The sequence below is a fragment of the Podarcis pityusensis genome (genome assembly GCF_964106645.2).
Source record: "Podarcis pityusensis genome assembly, chromosome: 6".
In the NCBI taxonomy this organism is placed as follows: domain Eukaryota; kingdom Metazoa; phylum Chordata; class Lepidosauria; order Squamata; family Lacertidae; genus Podarcis; species Podarcis pityusensis.
The window spans coordinates 33,158,503-33,180,702 of NC_138030.1; the positions used below are offsets into that span (position 1 = coordinate 33,158,503).

At 41.3% G+C, this 22,200-nt stretch overlaps 1 protein-coding gene across 1 annotated transcript in view; it reads right to left on the reverse strand.

Annotated features, from left to right (window-relative positions):
- Positions 1 to 555: 555 nt before the first annotated feature.
- PKP1 (plakophilin 1) overlaps positions 556 to 22,200 on the reverse strand; it is a 48,373-nt gene continuing 26,728 nt past the window's right edge. The window contains exons 4-14 of the mRNA XM_081009817.1: positions 19,530 to 19,674; positions 15,604 to 15,811; positions 14,023 to 14,200; positions 9,491 to 9,605; positions 9,149 to 9,304; positions 8,703 to 8,879; positions 8,399 to 8,552; positions 7,379 to 7,565; positions 6,023 to 6,107; positions 5,249 to 5,352; positions 556 to 3,974 (exon numbers count right to left, since the gene is read on the reverse strand). Of these exons, the coding sequence (XP_080865943.1) occupies positions 5,281 to 5,352; positions 6,023 to 6,107; positions 7,379 to 7,565; positions 8,399 to 8,552; positions 8,703 to 8,879; positions 9,149 to 9,304; positions 9,491 to 9,605; positions 14,023 to 14,200; positions 15,604 to 15,811; positions 19,530 to 19,674 (1,477 nt within the window). The 3' untranslated portion in view covers positions 556 to 3,974; positions 5,249 to 5,280. The remainder of the gene's footprint in view (positions 3,975 to 5,248; positions 5,353 to 6,022; positions 6,108 to 7,378; positions 7,566 to 8,398; positions 8,553 to 8,702; positions 8,880 to 9,148; positions 9,305 to 9,490; positions 9,606 to 14,022; positions 14,201 to 15,603; positions 15,812 to 19,529; positions 19,675 to 22,200) is intronic.

A 22,200-nucleotide genomic window follows, 5' to 3' on the forward strand; every position in this document is an offset into this window, starting at 1 on the left:
AAAGGACTCTGGTTTGGGCAGGGGGAAAGTAATTTTAAACATTTTCCCCAGTTCATTATAAATCATTTCCCAATACTCTTTTACCTTTTTACATGCCCACGTTCTTCCATGTTTTTGAATTAGTCCAACTCTAAGAATATCCACTGTCCTTAAGAAAACAGTCTTTTTTTTGAGCTGATCCACAAGGCTGGGAGTCCAAGAATAACCATCCTCCTTAAGGAGTTCATGTTGCTGAAATACACCACTGGCTTGTGAGAATGTATTTATGTCCTGATGGAGAAGCAGGATAGATAGCAGCTCCTAGAAACGCAGTGCTGTGATCTATAGTGAGACTGAGGCATGTCCTCACCTACCACCATAGTCCTCCTGCTTCTGTCTTTCATTAAAGCTGCACAAAGCTGATGGCGCATAATAGGAAATATGTTTTGAGATCTTTAGAAGAAAGGGCAGTCTTCCACTAACTGCAGAATGAAGAAAACTGAATTATTCATAAGTTGCTTTATTTATCAATATATTTGGTGGCAGAAAGAAGCAAAGTAAGCACAATAGCCAAGGTGAAAAGTTAAAAGATCTCCCAACTCTTTATTGATTTCAGATGTTCCAATGAAGCAAATACACATACAGTACAGGAAAAAACAAAGTTGACATGGGATTCTTGTACATATATATTACAGAATACTTTGTATAGCTGGGTTAGTGATATGGGTGGTAATAAAAGGTAGTAAATTAATACAACCGAGGAGTAAGCTTGCAAAAGTTCATTTCTTCTAGTTGTGCCCATGAGCCTTCTGAAATGATGCATTGGACATCCAAGACATCATTTGACTAGCATTTTAGAATGCATAAAACAAAGCAAGCCCTAATAAGGAAAGCACTTTTTGCTATCTTGAGGTCATAACAGGTTCTAGCATTTATTTACGTGACTCACATCCTATGCAAACACCAGCCTGTTGCATCTTGCTTCTCATGTGGCAGGGCCAAAAGAAATGTTCAGCCCATCCTCGCAGATAATATTCTATCCATCCATTCCATGCTAGCAAATGATATATACACTGGAGCCATTTCTCTCTGGATAATAAGTTAGGAGAAGAGGGCTGATCAGGGATCAGGAGCCATTGTAGGGCATTTGACATTACTGCTCATGTAGATCTCTTCAAGATCAATTTGCCTTGCTAAACAGCATAACAATACCAGTAGTAAGGGTTCTCTTACTACATGCCAAACATTGACAAAACTGGTTTATGGAGGGCAAGTGCAGATGACAGGTAGTTCTTGATTATCTGATAACTGACTAGTTGTGCCAAAGCCTTCTATTAACTCAGTGATAATCATTCTGCTAATCATTCTGTTAACAAATCTGGTGTATGTGTAGACACACACTTTACGCTTACATATATGAACACTATTAAGACTACTAGTAGCTTGTCGTTATGAAATATCAAATGTTAAAAATGTAGTTCATGACCAGGTCTGGCATCACCACACAGCAATTCTTGGGACCTGACTCTGGTAGGGCCTACTAATGACATGTGACCTGTGCCTGCCCCCTCATCTACCCCCCCCCCAGCAGCCAGGACTCTAAATCAACACTGGGCATCACTTTTACATTTCCCACAATACCATGAAGTGATGCAACATAGGCATTGTGGGAAATTAAACATCAGCATCTTGTCCCTGTAAGTTAGGAGGGAGTTGATTTTGCTGAGGATCCTCTGAAAACTTGGAACCAATCAAACTGATGAAGATGAGATAAAGCACATGTAATCCAGAAACCTACTGCCGATACATTTGATTGGTACATTCAAAGGTAAATTGCAACACTGTTCATTTCTACAGTTCCTGGCCATGTGCAACCTTCCTGTCTGCCCATTCTCTTTCCTAGTTTCTTTCTCCTCTTAGATTCCTCCCTCTCCTCTCAGCTCCACTCCTCTCAACTCCTCTCCATTATTCTGTACCACTCCTTGTCCCAGTCCTCCTTTCCAAGACTTCACTTCTTCCCTAGGTCTGTGCTCTCTCAGCTGCCTGATGGCTCCTTTCCCCCTGCGCGTCATTCTACAATAGGCAGGAGAGTCCCCCATCCTCTGGAGAGTTCCCCACCTGGAGACTGCAAATATCTGCAGGGAGAAGGAGAGAACAGGAAACTTTCCCACCCTCAACGTCTTTGAATTAACTTATCTTTGTCGTTTATTTGGAATGACACAGCAACTTGCTTTCATAAATGTACTTTTATCACTGAATAACGACGCACCATTTGCCCAAGCTAAAGCTCCTCTACAAAATGCCATAACCACCCCAGGAGTATTACAACACACCACTGAAAAATGTACAAAAACCTATGACAGGATGCCTCTGAGGTGTGAAGACTGAAATGGTAGTTGAAAAGCATAGGGCAAATCCATTTTAGATCCAGCAGAAACTGCTTGAACATATTTCTTTTTTAAAAAATAATGAAAACCACCACCCCTTTCCTCCCAAGCTTCTAAAATGGTCTGACAAGAAACAGTTCAATTTCATAGCTACTTGTTAAACACTGTAATTTCATTTTGGTTCCTACTCATGAGCCTTGGGAGAAGGCTCTGGGTACAAAGTGAAGTCAGAAGACTTCTGCTCTCACAATGGAGCGTTTCCCTTTCCTTTTCTTTTCACCCCCAATCCAATTCTATGTCCTCCCCCCGCATCTTCAGAATCTACTTCAGAGGGTTGGAAGACCCTGTGAAGGGGGCTTGGGGGCCCACAGGGCAGAGGAGAGGAGAGGAGAGGAAAGTTCCATTGGGTGAGAGGAAATTGTTTGTGCTACTGAGTGAACATGACAGGAATTCCCAAAGAGTAGATCACGTCTATTTTTCTTTTTTCTGAGTATATATTGGCAGACTTGTTCAGCTGACGGATTTATGAAATAACAAGAATCCGACTTTGGTAAAGCAAATATTTTTGAAAAGCCACATAGAAGCTTGTGGTAGATTATATCCTTAGTAAGACCTTGGGGGTCTTCCACACAATCCATTACTTATATATAGTATAAAAATAAAGTTTTCAAAAACTATCAAGAATCAATTCAGGAGAAATTTATCTGACATGAATTTGCTTCTTGGGATTTGGAAACTAAGTGACCTATAGGGAGAAAAATGCTTAGCCATAAAATGGAATACGAAAGCAGAACTGGTGCCCACACCCTCACCCCCCCCCCCCCAAAAAAAATGAATGCAGAAGAAACTCTGTGATGTCAGTAAAGTTTAGGGAGAAATAATTTCAGCAATCTAAAACAGGAGCTCTATACTAATTATCTATGTAGAATGACCACTGACAAAGAAAGAAACACATAAGGTATTAGTAATTTTACATAATTTGTTGAAAATGAGGAATAAAAAGGACTTGAAGCACTATCCTGTGCATGGTTATTAAGAAGGAAGCCACACTATGTTCAGTGGGGCTGACTCCCAACCCTTTAGGTTGTGCAATCCTGTGCACATTTTCATGGGAGTAATCCCCAGTGAACTCAGTTTTCCAAATAAACAAACATTGAATTGCACTGTTATGCACTGAATGGCACCCAAATGCCTTTGGTGACACTGGAATTCCACTTCTCCCACTCTATATACGTACACCCACTAAATATATACATACATAGGTGCTACCTCCTTAAAAGTTTCCTAACATAGCATCAGTTGGTAGGTAGGTGTCTAACTTATTCATTGTACCTCTCGAAATTGTAAGCCCCCGTTTGTTTGTTTTTAAAAATACTAACAATTGACATCAAGTACCATTAACCTCCAGCCTCCCAGCCTATCCCCAGAAAAAATGAAAGAAATATTTAAAACAGCCATTAGAACATTTTAAGATATGCCAGGCAATACAGCTTTTGTACCTAGTTTTACAAGTGTCTTGAAATCTGGCAACATTCTCTCTGTGTGTATGTTAATGTCCAAACAATTTCTTGACGGCAGAGGCCTCTAGGCAGAAAAGAGTCACAAAGTCTGAAAGAAAAAGAAAAAGACTGCAGAATTAGTCATTTCCAAGTGTCCCCTATGTACATATTGAGAAATGCCCCTGTGCGCCTTTAATGCGCAGTTGTACCTGTGGAATACATAACACACATAGGAGTCAAATCCTAGGGGCTTCAGCCCCACCATAAAGTATTTGAGGGGACAGTGCCCCCACAAAGTTGATGGGCATTCCCATTCAAATGGTGTGTGTGCACTGTGTCATGTGATCAGCGGCGTAGCGTGGGTTGTCAGCACCCGGGGCAAGGCAAGTAATTTGCGCCCCCTAACCCGGGGCAAGGCAAGTAATTTGCGCCCCCTAACCCCTAACCTGCCGCCGCTGCCAGCTTCTTCTTGCTGCTGCCTGGGCTGGGATGGTGTGGTTCTCTCCTGCGCTCAGCGCTGCGCTGGGCGGCCGCTGCACTGTCCCTCCCCCAGATAGTCCCTCGCTCTCTCTCCACACCGCACGCCTGGCACCCACCCCCTCCACAGTGGGCGGCGACCCAGCGGCTCGGATCGGATTCGCACAGCCAGCACTGCAGTGAGAGAGAGAGAGTGAGTCAGGTAGGGGCAGAGAGCTGCGAGTGCGAGTGCGCCCCCCCCAGATGTTGCGCCCGGTGCGGCCGGCCCCCCCTGCACCCCCCACGCTACGCCACTGCATGTGATCAATTATGCAGGGCGAGGCTTATCTCTGGGGCCCCACAATATTTTATTCAACTTGGCACCCCTGATAGGACACGACTCAACCAAGTCTTCTTCCTGCTGCTCCTCTGTTGAGCCATGAGTTCATAGCTGCACACAGATCACAGCGCGCTCAGAATGGGAGGGTGCTATATGCTCCCTAAATAATCCTTCACTTCTCCCTCTTCGTCCCAGTTCTTAAGGCAGCAACTTAACCCACTGATAACCCCGTGGAAGTACAACCTTTTTTGGGATTGGGAGATAAGAGGTTTCCCTTGAGTCCTGTACCCAGCAGTGGATGATGTGGTGGCCTGAGAGTATTCCCCTGTCATCCAGTTGGTTGTATTGCTGCTGCTTACCTGCTGTGGGTGAGGGCAATGGTGAAGTTGGCATGGTGCAAACAAACCAGCGGAGACAATTCAGTCCTTCTACCAGTTTATTTGCGCCACGCCGACCTGGCCATCAACTCACATCTCTCCCTCTGCCTCCCAGCAGTGATATGATTGACCAGCCCTGCATACTGAGGCTAATCTAGATGTGACTAAGGTTTCTTCCCCCAGCTTTGAAAGTCTGATTCAGTTGTTTACCTGTAAGCCAAACATGCAGGAAAGGTATCTTCTTAGAACCTTGAAGAAAGGGTCCTGAGAGTGCTTCCTGTTAAGGATCCCATCATATTTCTATCATATCCTTGCTGCAGAATGTAAGGTTGTAGATCACATAAGGATAAATTGGATGAAGAACCATTATGTTATGAGGAGTCAGATGTTTTGATATAAGCATGAGAGAAGTCAAATTCAGGCAAATGTCTGGATGCACTCACAAACTATATATGTTGCACATGTAAAACTCTCTAAGGCATGAGAGTGGTTTCAACAGAAGATTTCTAGCAACCTCACTTAATAACTCATATATAAATGCAAAAACATTTTGCAAAGCTTCTGAATATTCTGCTTCTGTGTCCACAATTAGTCGACGTGTATCTTTCTGTTCTTTTCTTTTTAATTGTCATCCATCAGCAGACCAGAGGAGCAAAACTAACAAAGCACTAGAAAATGCATTGCATTTTTTTAAAAGATATGTCACAGTATATATTATTTATATTGAAGATCTGAAAAGGTAATTCCTTTTCATCCAGAAGAGACGCCTCTAAAACAATTCTGTATACAAAAAATGAAACAAAATGACAGCTCTACTTTCCAAAACAGTTTACCATCACAACCTTTTGTTAAAAATACACTGTTTCTATGATCTTAGGAGACATTCACCACAGGGCTAGCCACACCTTTTATTATGTGAGTGGGGCTGTCCAAGTGCCATGCTGTTTATGAGAAATAGGGAAAAAGACCACATTATTCTCTTACCTGTTTTAGTATAGTTTGGAGCTCCCTGTTTGACCATAGGTCAGACAACAGCATCCGAGCAGCTTCAGCTGCTTTTGGATAAGATCTACAGAAAGAAAAGAAGGCAAATGAGCTTTCCAGAAAAGGATGGATGACAACAACTTTCTTGCTGTTCTTCCGCTGGCAGGTAAAGACTTTCTTGTTCCAACAGGCCTTTGGAAATTGACTAGGGTTTTTTTTGTAATTATTGTTATGTTTTAAACAGATTTAAACACATATCTAAAATATAAAATATATAGGTATATAATATATGTATATTTATGTAGTATTATATATACAATATATATATAAACGGCCTCGGTCCTGTATCCCTGAAGGAGTGTCTCCACCCTTGTTGTTCCGGCCGGACACTGAGGTCCAGCCCCAAGTGCCTTCTGGCGGTTCCCTCGCTGTGAGAAGCCAAGTTACAGGGAACCAGGCAGAGGGCCTTCTCAGTAGTGGCACCCGCCCTGTGGAACGCCCTCCCACCAGATGTCAAAGAGAAAAACAACTACCACACATTTAGAAGACATCTGAAGGCAGCCCTGTTTATGGAAGCTTTTAATATTTGATGGACTACTGTATTTTAATATTTTGTTGGAAGCCACCCAGAGCGGCTGGGGAAACACAGCCAGATGGGTATATAAATATATTATTATTATTATTATTATTATTATTATTATTATTATTAATAATAATATGTGATTTAGTGGGCCTTTGGGGATGAATTCAAACCACTGGAGAGTTACAGCATCTGCTGAGGTTGTAGAGACCGATATGGGAAAGACATGTTTGATGTGCTGTTGCAGGTGTACTATGGCATTTCTTCTTTCTGTACTCCTCCCTCTGGCTCATCCATGCAGTGCTAAATCTTGGTTTAGTGTTACATGCAAATCTTCAGAATGTAGTTTACAAAATAAACTACAATAGCCAAAGTTTAAAATGCCATTCAGTAGACAGCAGCCACCACCAACCCCATTCCATGGTATTAATGAGTCTCTAGGTATGCCAGGTTCAAAGTTAAGGGCAGCGCTGAGGAGCTTTACAAAGCCCTGACTAATGGCCATGCTGGCTGGGCCTGATGTAAACTGGGATCAAATAACAACAAGAGGACCACAGGTTTCCCATCAGTGGTTTAGGAAAACAAACTCAGTATCTGAGACTCACACTAACCACAGCTTTTAAAAATGCTTATGGTGAGGTGTCAGTGTTCTGCAATAAATAAATTAGAAATGGAAAAGTTCTAAGCTGCACATATATATGGTATGCAAAGAAAGGGATATATTCAAATCATGGTTCAAATCTCTCATATGCCCACTTTTCGTCACCATTACTCACCCATTACGGCATAGGCCTACAACATTATTTATCAAGCTGCCTGTCAGGTAGGGCTTGGCCATTTGTGGGTTGGACATGATTAGGTTCCTCAGTGTGTAGCAAGCAGATGTCATAATGTCCCCATAGTTGCTGGAACCTGGAGCCTGGAGGGCCAGGAGACGGGTCACATCTGGGAGCACCTGATTAGCTGAAGGGCAGAATCAGATTACCATTAAATACAACTCAAAAAAGCTATTGAGTTGTCTAAAACTCAAAAGGGTTACTGAAACTAAATAAGCATTACTCAATAAGGTCTACAATTGGGCATAAGGGGAATATTAGTCACCCTTGGGAGTTGTAGCAACAGATCCCACTTTTGCTAAAAAGCAAAATTATCAGGTGGGAAGAGCCACAGCAGATCAGCTTCAGGTAGTGATGAAGTTCATGTAGCTGTGACTGTGGGTACCAACCCTAACCTAACACACCTGCCCCCCTCCAAACCCCAACCAACAGCATTTTACATGAGAGAGATAGCATCATCCGGAGGGTAAATAATTCTTTGCTTATTCTCAGTTGCTTTTTAGATCATTAGATAGACCTGCTGATCTTGAACAAACATGAAAGCACAAAACTGGATGAGAACAGAAAAATGTTGAACCAGCTTCTCACCGATGAACACTTTACAGCGGTACCTCTGGTTACATACGCTTCAGGTTGCAGACTCCGCTAACCAAGAAATAGTACCTTAGGTTAAGAACTTTGCTTCAGGATGAGAACAGAAATCGTGCTCCAGCGCTGCGGCGGCAGCAGGAGGCCCCATTAGCTAAAGTGGTGCTTCAGGTTAAGAACAGTTTCAGGTTAAGAACGGACCTCCGGAACAAATTAAGTACTTAACCCGAGGTACCACTGTATTGTGATAGAAGAGATTTAAACACTCTGATCATTTAGCAGAGTGGGACTTTGGAAAAGAAACGACATATATGAAGAAAAGCGTGTGAATGTAAAGAAAGGAAAATAGGTAGAATACAAAATGGTGCCTACCCATTGTTTTGTGTAGAATAGGGTGTCGAGACATATTGCTCAGCAAGGATGTTCCAGAGCGAACTACTTCAGCATTATTGGACTGCAGAAGGCGTGCTATACGGGGCAAACCTTTCTCCTTTAGACCAATCAACTGGCTCATTGCATTTGACATCTAGAAAAGTAAATAATTAGGCATTGCTTATTTCTAGAGTTTTGGGGTCGTAGCCAGCATACACCACACACAGAGTGTCTACTATCATCAGTTAACAAAGTGCTTTTCCAGATGTCTAACCAGATGTGGAGGGCAAAATAATGCATTTACCAGTCCTCTGCTTGCAGTCAGATTTTGCAGGGCTCCAGCACAAGCCTCCAGGGTAGCATCTTTCTTGCTCTGGTCCATCAGAGACAGATATGTGCGGATGGCATCTGAATGGTACAACCAGCTGGACCCTCTGGGTTTATAGTCCTCTTCAGGAAGAGGTAGGTCATAGTCATCATACTAAGGGTAAATAAGAATATTTAAAATATCTAAGAAGCTGAAGTTTTATAACAGAACCCCCTTTTTAACCCATGTTTTGCAAAAGAACCCCAGTTTACTTATTTATTACACAAAACTAATATTAAACTGTTTTTGAATATTGCATTTTTGAATTGCTGAAACCCACCCTGGGACTTTATGGTGAAAGGCGGGCAAGAAATTGAAATAATCATCATCCAAAGTTGCCTTTAACACAAGGCAATGATGTAGTTCTATGCACCAAATCTCACCTCCAGTTTTCCACCTCTGTTGTTGAAGCAGCCAGTCAGGGTCTTGTCTGTGTAACTGTTCCTGGCCATGTGGTTGAGCTGCGTGTATTTATTAGGCACCTCAGCATCAAGGCGGTAGGACAGATTGTGAAGGATACAGATGCAGTTCTCCACAGACTAAAACAAAGAAAACGAGATAACCAGTCACTTCTCTCAGTTGTCAGTGCATAAATACTTTACACAGGGCAGGATTCTTTAAAAAAAGACATTGCTGTAAAAATAATTCTGGGTTTACAATTCTGGCAATGTTAACAAGAGTTATATCAGCTGATAAACAAACATTACTCTACGTCTGACTTGTACCTTGTCATCTGGACGGTTGGCAGCCACACAGTTCTGAGAATAAGCCATTACAGAGTCAATCAGTCCAGGGTGGTTCCTCATGGTTTGACGTCCAACATCTGCAGAACTCAGGTTCCTACAGGGAAGAGACATTTTATAAATCAAAGGGAGAAGTAATCAGATCAGTCAGGCACCTCAGTTACTCTTGTCCTGTGCTCACCAATCTCTCTCTAGTTCTCTTTGATTCAATGAGGGTGAAATTCTCCTATACAGAGAGCATGTGGAATATATCGCAGACCTATTCCACAAAATAGATCTGCTCCTAAGCACAACTATTAGCTTCATGGCAGCTTTCTTTCTAAAGCTAATAGCTGGGATCACAGCTGGGGAATAAATGGTTAAACCTCCCCTCCCCACATGCTGTAGTCCTCAATGAAAATCATCTGCAATATCTACTATTAATTTTTCTTTTTCTTTTTAAGCCCAATATCGGCTGTGTACATATTACTGGCTTAAAACACATCTCAGTCTTTCTTTTGCTCAATTTGGATTAAATATGATTTGGGGGGGACGACACATCAAAATGCTGTATTTCATAAAGAATGGCAGGATAGATACAGGATAGATATGGATTATGGCTAATGTGGAATGTATGCTGCTTCCAAAACCAGTGGTGGGAGCACACTGGGTGCAAAGTAAAAGGGAGAGTGTACACAGCCAGGGTTTCTAATAATGCATTTAGCATTGGGTCTAGCTTGGTCCCAAAAGTTGCATATGCTGAGAGAAACAGGGTGATTTAATATTAGCTGATTCTAATCATTTAAATAACTATTCAAAAATAATGTTTTTAAGGGGTGAATATAATGTCTGAAAGCTCATTAATCCAAGTACAGTGGTACCTTGGTTCTTAAATGCCTTGGTACTCAAACACCTTGGTTCTCAAATGCCAAAAACCCAGAAGTAACTGTTCTGGTTTTCGAATGTTTTTCGGAAGCCAAACATCCGATGCGGCTGTTGGCTATTGTTTTTGGGGCACCTGCACCAATCAGAAGCGGCACCTTGGTTTTCGAACATTTTGAAAGTCAAACAGATTTCTGGAATGGATTAAGTTTGGCACTTTTGTTTTTGCTATTTATTTTGCGTTTTTGTTTTTGAGGCTTTTTCAGTTAAGTTGTATTTGTGACTGTGTGGAACCCAGTTCAGCTACTGATTGATTGTGTGACTAAGGAAATGGATAAAAGCCCTCCATCCAAACAATGACTATCATCAGTGCAGGTAAGAATTTTAATTTTTTTTTTTTATCATCTACAATACTGTCTTATTTATTTTATAGTACAGTACATTGATTATTGCTTTCATTTTATCGATCAATGGTCTCATTATATAGTAAAATCCATGTTATAACTGCTGTTTTAGGGGTCGTTTTTAAAAGTCTGGAACAGATTAATCCATTTTGCATTACTTTCTATGGGAAAGCGAGCCTTGGTTTTGGAATGCTTTGGTTTTGAAACGGACTTTCGGAACGGATTAAGTTTGAGAACCAAGGTACCACTGTACTTAATTTAACAATTCTGATTGGTTTTCCAGGGGTTGCAAGGGAGTCTGAGAACTTTCCCCTTTCAATAGCTCAAACTCATCTCCTTTTGCTCAGTTACTCTACCATTAAGTCTGATGCCTGCCGGCGCATCGGAAGATGGCTGACAATAACATGTCTCTGACCCACACGAGGTAATTTGGAGGCTATGATGGGAGTAATTAGCCTCCCTAACCCCCCCAGGATGGTGGGGGGGGACTGCCTTTGCCTGCTGTGCCCTATACCACCCCCAAACTTGTAGGGATGGGGGCACTAGGCACAAAGCCCTCCTGTGGGATTCCGGCACTCCTGGACGCTGTCCCTGATTCGCGCCACTAGCTGCTAGAACTTCAAAAGAAAACAATTTGGATGAAGGAATGCACATATTTCAAGGAAGGAGGGGAGTAAAGACTGCTATAGAAGAGATCTCTGATAAAACAAGACAATAATAAACATGAGAAGATACACCAAGACACGGTATGGCAAATGACTGATGGGGGAGGGGAAAAAAACTTTCCTTTCTTTTCTTATGTGATTAACAAGAATCCCCTCCCCTCACGAGTCACGAGTCAGAAATGTCGTTTTAAGGACTTAAGCTGTGGATTTAAGGCTGTGTGGAGATAAACTTTTGAACCAAAGCATGTTTTAAGAAGAGCGAGGAATGTATAAGAGCTTGGGAATGACGCAGTTAAAAATGCCGTCCCCATATTGGGAAGTTCTGTCGGAGGTCTTGAGTCTGGGAGGAGAAAGAGAGAAATAGAGCTGTTTATATATTGTGGGTGAAACTCCTCAGAGGGACTTAAGAGCGACAGCTTTGTGAGATGGAAAGAGCGATGTTATCTATGAAGGAGATGATATATGGAAACCATCTCGATTTGAGGAATGGAAGAACGGAAAATTCACACAGGATTATTATTATTATTGGTGTTTATCGGCTTAAGGAGACTATCAGAAGAGATCATAAAGAAAAAAGAGAAAATATATAAACAAGATGAGATGTGGAAACAGCAAGATAAGATTGGATAGAATTATGAACTTTGTTTGGACTGATTTGGACTGATTTGGACATTAACGCAGTAGCAAGAAGATGATCAGAATCCCCCTTCGGATCTTGAAATATGCGTCCCCCCAACAAAATTTAAAATTCGGCTTTGTAATTCGGAATTTATGTGATGTGATTTAATTTGATTTGATTGGCTGGTTAATAAAAATTATTTTTTTTAAAAAAAGTCTGATGCCTGCCAAGTTTCATAACACAACTATTAAGATGAAACAATATTTCAAAATGTTTGAGGGCAAATGCAAATATTTTGTTTGATCAAAGGAAATAGTGCTGTTTGGATGGTTACAGCTAACGTCTTCAAGACACTGGTTTTTCTCACATGAGGCTTACTTCACAATACTGTGTCAAGATGCTGAGATTTTTTTTTAATAGAGACCATTTCTGATACACAAACAAGCTCTAACTAGTTTTAAGATCACTATGGAGCTATTTTTACTGTTTTCCCTTCAGACTCCCAAAGGTTTGAAGATATGGAGCTTGGAATGCTTCCATTTTGCACTGAGTCATTTTATCTACCTAAGCAAGAATGGAAATAATTTACTATTGTACAGTGAGTTTACAAGCTGCTTATATCAGCTTGTTAGACCCCTGGACCAAGAAAGCTGCAGTCGCTGATGCAGTTCATCTTTTTCATTTCAGCAAACAATGGTACTTTTAGTTCATGTGTGTGCTTGAGGCGTGAACTGCTGCTGCTCAATCCCCTTAGGGTGAACTTCTAATTGTGTAGCTGTTCCACTGGCTCATTCAGTGATTCTCATAAGCCGAGCATTGCAGGAGATCAGTAAGAGAAACTGCAAGTCTGGACTAATACATTCATGCCAAGGAGTTTGATAGCTTTTCCTAAGCATGAATAAAACTATTGCATGCCAACTAAGAGACTTCCTACAGTTTAAAAGGGGTGGTTGTAGAGGACTAGGGAATCTAATGAAGAAAACCAATATGGAGGGCAATTCATTGCCAGAAGCAGTCATTAAAATTTGATGAGGAGCAAGCAGAAGGTTTGTGTGTTTTTTAACATGCAGGTGAAGAACGTTTGGTCAGAGTGCCAGCACACACCTGGCACCTGCGCCTCCAGTCTTTATGCATACAACAAAAATACATCTAGATGACTGCAATGAGAATGGTTGAGAAGCTTCATTTGGTGCCGAATCGGACAGTGCTTGATGCAAACTTAAAGGAACTTCACTGTCTGTCAATTTAAAGGCTGGCACTTAACCTTTTAACCTTTACAACCCAAAATAGCTTTATGCTCAAACTACCACACCTCACATGCTTATCAATGATACTGGGAATCTGCATCTACTGGGCCTGAAATCTCTGAGTCCAGTCCCTCTATAGCTCTATTTACATTCTGGTTTGTTACTAGAATAGGGAACCAAAAGCAGTGAATCAATGACCTTCTCGAAATACCACTTTCATTGGAATTTTAGCTTACAATTCCAAGTTTTTTTCAGACATGGAGCTCTACAATGGATTGCTCTACTCAGCATGGTATATATTGAATTTTAAGTGACAAGCAAAAACCTTTCAATTCACCCAAGCGTTAAAAAAATTCTTTTATCTTAAATTTTTAAACTTCAAATTCCACTGCTGAAATGTGAAATGCTTGCAACATTCTAGCGACTTTTGGGGTTGTCCCAATTGTAGACAATTTCTGAGAGTTTATTGTTGATCAATATGGCTATTCTTTGTTTCTTAAAATTGGACTCTTAATTGCACTTTCATGCATCATTTGTTTTGTTGCTTTAAATTTTGTATACTGACTTGAAATCATTGATAAAAGACAGTATATCAACATTCTAAATTACATACATAACAAAAATGCAAAAGGGCCTTTTTGAGAATATTTGCCAGACAAGCAGAATGCACCTCAGTTTTTTCAATATGATCAAAATATTAATATGTCTGCTGACCTACCTCAGACAGCCAGTGGCATTGAAGAATACCTCTGGGTCAATAATTTCTCTTGATCTAGTACTAACACCATCAGACCAGCCAGAAAAAGGAATAATAACACGATCAGTCAGAACAGGAAGAGCTTCATGTATTAAATCTTCTTTCAGTTCATCTGTGGACGATAAGTTCCAGAGCAATCCTGGAAAGCAAATACATGAGACACATTGCTATAGCTTCCTGTCATTCTCATTTGGATTCATAATAATAATAATTTTATTATTTATACCCGCCCATCTGGCTGGGATTCCCCAGCCACTCTGGGTGGCTCCCAGCAGAACATTAAAAACAGAATAAAATTTCAGACATTAAAAATTTCCCTAAATAGGGATTCAAGAGGAAACTGTAAAACTAATAGGTATTCTGAAAGTGAGTCTCCAAATGTTCATGGAAGGCATTCAAGCTACAGTCATGTTAAAATAAATTCTACCTGCCTCACTGCCTGCTTATGAATGATACTGGGAATCTATGTCTACTGGGCCTGAAATCTCTGATCCCACATACAGTGGTACCTCGCAAGACGAATGCCTCGCAAGACAAAAAACTCGCTAGAAGAAAGGGTTTTTTGTTTTTTGAGCTGCTTCGCAAGACGATTTTCGCTATGGGCTTGCTTCGCAAGACGGAAATGTCTTGCAAGTTTGTTTCCTTTTTCTTAACACCGTTAATACAGTTGCGACTTGACTTCGAGGAGCAACTCATAGAACGCGGTGTGGTAGCCTTTTTTGAGGTTTTTAAAGACTTTGGTGATTTTTGAAGCTTTTCCAAAACTTTCCCGACACCGTGCTTCGCAAGACGAAAAAAATCGCAAGGCGACAAAACTCGCAGAACGAATTAATTTCGCCTTGCGAGGCACCACTGTAGCTTTATTTCTGTTCTGGTGTGTTACTGGGATAGGGAAGAAAAAAAACAGGGAACCAAAATATCAATCTAGAAGTTTGTCTTTCCTTTTAACAAACTGGTAGTGTTTCTTTATTAAATTCCAACTTCTCTTCCACTTGCTGCATTAAATGAAAAAGCACCAATACTGAGGTTTTCCAATACAGTGGTACCTCAGTTTACGAACAGTCCTGTTTATGAACTATTCGGTTTATGAACTCCGCAAAACCGGAAGTAGTGTTCCAGTTTGCGAACTTTACCTCGGTCTAAGAACAGAATCCAAACAGTGGAAGGGCACCGGCGGTGGGAGGCCTCATTAGGGAAAGCATGCCTCAGTTTAAGAATGGACTTCTGGAATGGATTAAGTTTGTAAACCGAGGTAACACTGTATACAAATATATTGAAGTTTAGTCAATTTTAGGTTTCCTATATTGAGGGCTTCCACCCACACAACAAGACTTCCTCTTCTGTCCCCAATCTGTTCAGGGTTTGGCGGGGAGCACAGGGAGCACACAGAGTGAAGAGATGGAGGAAGTTCCATTGTGAAGGTATTAATCTTTGCTCTAATGGGACACCTTTGTTGGACACAACCCAATATTTATGCACTAATTCGTATTAGTGATTTACTGTTCCAGTTGCTCCAACATTGTTATGAAAGGGTGGAGGTACCTGTCAGCTGCTTCTGTATCTCTGTGCTCCCAGTCCTTCTCAGGAGGCTGACACATTCTCGAATTCCATTCTGACGGCGGGTTTCTAGCTTGTTGGTTGGATTTCTGAAAACTAAGTTTCGGAGGGCCCCAGCTGCAGCCTGTTGCACGTTCTCATCTGGGCTGCGGAGAAGCTCAATAAGCTTGGAAATGCCACCAAGCCGATAGACCTAACAAAGAAGGGATTTAAATGTTTGTTGATCAAAACTGTTTAGAAACCTCTCTTGTTTTTTCTGCAGATAGAAAGCATCCGTGCTGAAGGTTAACATATGAAGTATACTCACTGCAGTGGCAGTTTTAACAGTGTTGAACTACTACTGGCTTTACTGTGAATATTCATTCATTTAATTTATTTATTAAATCTGTATGCTTCCCTTCATCTGTAGAACTCAGGGAAGTTCACAGCATAAAAATACAAAATAAAAATACATAATAATATAAACATAATAATCACATGATAAAGTACATAATAAAAAGAAAAACCATACAATAACACCCTCCCCCTATATATGTATATGTACCCCATATAGTAAGTTTTATTGCATGCATAAACTGCTGCTTCCTATTGCACATGATAGCATTAAGAGTTTATAGAGTGCTCCTTGAGGCCCAAAATCTCTTCTTCCTTTAAAATAATGAATGAATGCTTTTGATTGGTTCAAAAGCCACCTTGGTGCAGAGGTCACTCACTATACGTGAAGGAAGGAAAGCTTTGCTGATGAGTCAGGGCAGTTTCTGCAATTCAGCAGTTCAGGTGATAGCAGTCTAGGTTCCAACATGCCATGTACCGTAGGGAAAAGGGTGTGCTCTTGTTTGTTGACTGCTGAAAGCTCTGGTCTAGACCTCACTTGGTTCAATGACCCTTGTACAATATTATTTGAAAAGGTGGAAGTGAGACTGGAAAGCTTATGTGTTAAAGAGGAAATGGGTGCTGCTCTAGGAAAGCCAGACTAGTCATGATGTAGAAAGTAAATATAAACGAACTGTTTATTGCAAATTGTTTAAGTTGTTGGACAGGCAATTAATCAGGATCACTGCCCTGATATTTTATGACATGGCACTATAGAAATACTTTTTATAAATAAAAAATAATTCAGAATAAGTGCTTTCCTACTGGTCATATTTATTCCTCAAAATACTTTTTATCTCGCTCCTTCCATTGCCTAGTGGATAGGCATTATTGTTTGATATTAGAGCAAATTATATGTCCCAAACAGGTACTTTTTCCAAAAGTGTGCAAGATTTATTTGCCCTCATTGCAAGTTTGTTCTGAGTAAATTTTGGAAAAGGATATACCCATGAAGACAGCATGGTTATGTTATTCAGTAAAGTATCATTTTTGTTAATGGCATGATAATATGAACAACAATGTTAGCTGGATCCTGGCCTCCACCCAGCTTTGGCTAACAGGGATGCAGGCTACTTGGGCTGTGCCAGGGGGCAGAGCCAATGTAGCAGGTAGGCTTCCTTTGGATCCACCCCTTGCCCATTTAAGCAACTCACACCTGGGGCAATACCTGTTTGTTCCTTCGCCAGCTTTTCCCCCCTGCCCACCCACCCTCGGCAGCCCTGTTCAGGGAAGTTTTTAATATGTAACACTGTACTGTTTTTAACACTTGATTGGGAGCAGCCCAGAATGGCTGAGGAAACTCAGCCAGATGGGCGGGGTATAAATAATAAATTATTATTATTATTATTATTATTATTATTATTATTATTATTAAAGCTTATAGTCAATGACTTTGCTATGGTTATGGTGGATGCTGTTCTTTAAGGGAGCCGGGTAGGAATTTGCCCACCAGGCTAATTGGTACTGACCCAGTGGTTTTGCCTACCTCATAGCAATCATCACAACTGGTTGGGCATTGGGCCAATCCTTTGTTTTGGATGGAGTGGAGGTTGTAGTCTCCATCTGCCCCTCCAAACGCTGGGGTATCCCGTTAAAGGGATCCAGGGGGAGTGGCCATGTCTGCATGCCCAGGTGGGGGCCAGGCCCGAAGGCACTCTCCCAGATGGCGGTCCCTGCAGGGGTCATCCTATTTAATGTAAATCTTAGGAACCCCCCATCTGGATTGGCCACGCATCACTTCCAGTAGTTGGGCTGGAAGTATTTTGATTGCCCCATGCCCAAGCCAAACTTAAGAACTTAATTCATTCTGGAGGTCCATACTTAACCTGAAACTGTTCTTAACCTGAGGTACCACTTTAGCTAATGGGGCCTCCCCCTGCCTCTGCACCACCGCGCAATTTCTGTTCTCATCCTGAAGCAAAGTTCTTAACCCGAGGTACTATCTCTGGGTTAGCGGAGTCTGTAACCTGAAGTCTCTGTAACCCGAGGTACCACTGTATTCAATAAAGTTGTGGTGTGTTTTGACCCCAAAACCAGCCTCATTGGTCTCTTATTTGCATGGGTTGGGGTGGGGGAACCCAATGCCTGGTTCTGCAAGTCAAATATTTGTTTGACAGCTTACTTTCATAGAATCATAGTGTTAAGTTGTGGGTGAACATATCAGACAACAAAGCGATTCTTCAAACAGCTCTTGTTGATTCACAGGTCAGAACAGAACTGAACTGAAGGGTTCAGCCAGCCTGCTTATATAAAGCTCCACTACAACACAACTGTAACCACTTTCTGTAACTATCCAATCACTGAACGTCACTTTCAATCCCTTATTTGCATGTGTGGACCTGAGTGAAAACTATCTACAGTATCCCCCTGCTGGCCCAGGGTGAGAACTTCAGTACATAACACATAGAACCTTAGAGTTGGAAGGGACCCCAAGGGTCATCTAGTCCAAGCCCTTGCAATGCAGAAATCTCAACTAAAGCATCCATGACAGATGGCCATTCAACCTCTGTTTAAAAACCTCCAAGGAAGGAGAGTCCACCACCTCTTGTGAAAGTCTGTTCATTGCTGAACAGCTCTTACTTTCAGAAAGTTTTTCCGAATGTCTAGCCAGAATCTCCTTTCTTGAAACATGAAGCCATTGGTTCGAGTCCTACCCTCCAGAGCAGGGGACAACAAGCATACTCCCTCCTCCACGTGACAGCCCTTAAGATATTTGAAGTTAGCTGTCATATCTCCTCTCAGCATCCTCTTTTCCAGGCTAAACATACCCAGCTCCTTCAAACACTCCTCATGAGGCTTAGTTTCCAGACCCTTGATCAACTTGGTCACCCTCCTCTGCACACGTTCCAGCTTGTCAACATCCTTCTTAAATTGTGATGCCCAGAATTGGACACAGTATTCCAAGTGTGATCAGTGAGAATTTCAGAATTGGATAACCAATTTGTTCTGAAGGAACAAAAGTGGATATCCTAACTGTTTCGAAGCTGAATTTTGATACATTTGTGGGATTTGACTGATGCATGCTAACGTTGGTGCTGTTTTAGAATTCAAATACTCAGAATGAAAGTTTTCTCAGTTGAATTTGCAATTCTGACACACTTCTTGAAAACATAAATTTAAAACAACTATATTTCAATTATCATTACCGGGAAATAACCCAAAAAAACATAATCACTCATATGCATCTGCATCAATTCAAATAACCACATCTGAACCTATGCCAAGAATTTTGAAGTCATTTGCTGATGCTCTGAACAGTTGTATGTTTGGAAGTTTAAACATAAACTATTTGCAGAGAAGTAGAGCTTTGTGTGTGCCTAATAACTATCCAAAAAGTGCACCCAATGCACTAATGGTGAAGCCCCTTTTATATCCCTAGTATTACCTCTTAGTGTTGAATGGACAAGATACCTCTTCCCAATCTGACTTCCTCTTCTTTCTGGTGGAGCTACAGGAAACTTGAGTCCTGACATAATTCCACACATTAAAGCATCTCCTACAAAGCCACACACAGCTGAAGTAGTGAGGAATAACTTTACCTCTTGCTTGGCAGATTCATCTTGAAAACAGGTGTGCTGCAGGTAATAAGCCCCCATGGCATGGTACTTCTCATCTGAAGAACACAGGAACTGGATGGCTTTCTGAATAGTCATTGCTCCATAATCCATCTCATCATTGACTATTCTAAACATAAAAAGGGGAAGGAAATGTCATTCACTGTGAGGCAGATTCCTAGCAGTTTAATAGCAAAATAGTGGAAGAAGTTACATCCTCTTCTTATCTAGGTGACAAGTATCAACAGGGAAGTACAGGAACTCTGAACAGTGCATAAATCCCACCATTTGAGCTATGTAAACACTATATATCAACCAAAAAGTTGTAAATATACAACATTAAGATTAAAATAACAAGATTACACTAAAGTTAAGATTCTAGCTACCTCCTTGCTCAATAAAACCATCCCACCATCTCTTCTATACCATATTGAATGGACACCACTTCCCATAATGTAAAATCAGGCATAGGCAAACTCCGGCCCTCCAGATGTTTGGGACTACAATTCCCATCATCCCTGACCACTGGTCCTGTTAGCTAGGCATGATGGGAATCGTACTCCCAAACACCTGGAGGGCCGGAGTTTGCCTATGCCTGATGTAAATGATTCACCTAAATTAAAGGGTCAAAACCTTTATCCCATCCTCATCCCTTTTAGCAATAATCCAGCCTCATTTCCTCTTCAGTTCCTATTTTAGCATAAAATTGTCCTGTCATTCTTTTCTACCTACCCACCTAACTAGACCCCAGTATAGAAGTTATCCAACTGGATAGAAAACTAAGTCAGGGAAAGGACCAAGTGAACAATCTTCTAAGACATCTGGCTTGCATGGTAGCAATGCAATTTTACCTCATTCTAAATAATAATAATAATAATAATAATAATAATAATAATTATTTATACCCCACCCATCTGGCTGAATTTCCCCAGCCACTCTGGGCGGCTCCCAATCAAGTGTTATGGTCCCAAAGTACTTGCTACCACCCAAGAGTTGGGTAGCATAGGATAATTCTGTACCAACACAATCATTTATAAGCAGTGCTTATAGGAAAAAAGGTGCTGGTACTCACCATGAAGTTGTTACAATAAGTGTCACACTTTTAACACTTGTGTGTGGGGGGGGTGAAGAATATGCCCGTACTGCATACCCTTGAGTACCCCAAGAAAAAAAGCCATGGTTGTATGCCTGTAGACCTTGGAAATGTGAATGTACATAGCTACATGCTTAAGTTATTTTGTCTTGGAGTTTTGACTAGGAGCTGCAGCATGGCGCCACAGATAGCACGGTGTACTCATACAAAACCTATTTACATCTGCCACATGCAAAAGCAGCTGCCAAGTTCTGCACTACAAGTGCATATGGAAGATCACGGGCGAATCTTTTTTTTCTTCAGGTGAATCTCAAATTACCAGTTGTGATTCCTTTTTTAATAATCTGTGTTGGACTAGAAACATTGGTATCCCATCAAAGGGATTCAGGGTGGAGGTGCTTCTGTCCAGGCCCCCAGATGGGTGCTGACAGGTCAGGTGATCACAGGTGGGGTCACCTTGATTTGGTGTGTGTCATAGGGTGGTTCGTAACCTTGGTTAACCCTGCCAAAATAATCAACCAGCAACTGGGCTGGTTGAACCAGGTTACACACCCAGTGCCTGCACCCAAAACCTGTTGACATCTGTAATCAATAAAGTTGTGTCCTGTATAAATCTCAAGTGGTTTCCCTGCATTTATTGCAATTCTACAAGGCTTGGGGCTGACCACCCACAGCTTCACTGTGCCTGGGGCCCACAACCATCTATTCAGTCTTAGGCAAGTCTTAAAATAGCTAATGAGAGAAAAAACAAAGTGCTTTTCTGCTTGATCCTGATAAAATATCCAAAGTAGAAATAATTCTATAAGCATGTTGTTTAACTGATGGAGCTGGAATATCAGAGCAAATGTTTGGCATACTTAGGTGTAGCAATCCATCCTGGAATGTTTTACACCCAGAGATAAATCAATTCTCAAGTCTCAACTGATAACCATTCTCAGTCCTCAGCCTGTCCCAAATTTGTAGGTACACGGTGCTCTATTATGCAATGTGCCACTTAGTAGGTTTTCAGGACACCAGGAATAACTATGAACATGCACCGGAACATTTTGCAAAAACCAAACCAAACCAAAAACCCTAGTGATCATTGCACCAAGCCCCGGGGGCATTGTTTCATAAAAAAGCACAATCCCTTACCATTTCTGTAGTTTAGGCAAATTAACATATTTTATTTGAAAGCAAAAGCTAAGGGCTTTCCCACCAAGTAAGAAAGTTACTTTCCGAAAGAATTTTCTTCTACAAGCCACTACACATTCATATCCTAGAACCACTTTGCTTCCTCTATTGTGAATACAGCAATTACAAAAATGTTTAGTAAATATAACAAATAGGGTAGCCTCTCAGTTTAGACATGTTCTTTCATAGCTATCCATCTCTGCACCTCTCCTCCTTCTGTGGTCATAAACAGGGAGGGGGGGAATGCGGTTGCAGGATGACCAGGGACCGACAAGCTTTGTTCCGGACACACTCCATGTGAAGTGACTTTGCCCAGCAGTGCATGGCCTGGAGAGCAGTGAACCCACACCAGGGTTCTTGCACAATCTTGGAGGGATCCTCCTGTGGGAT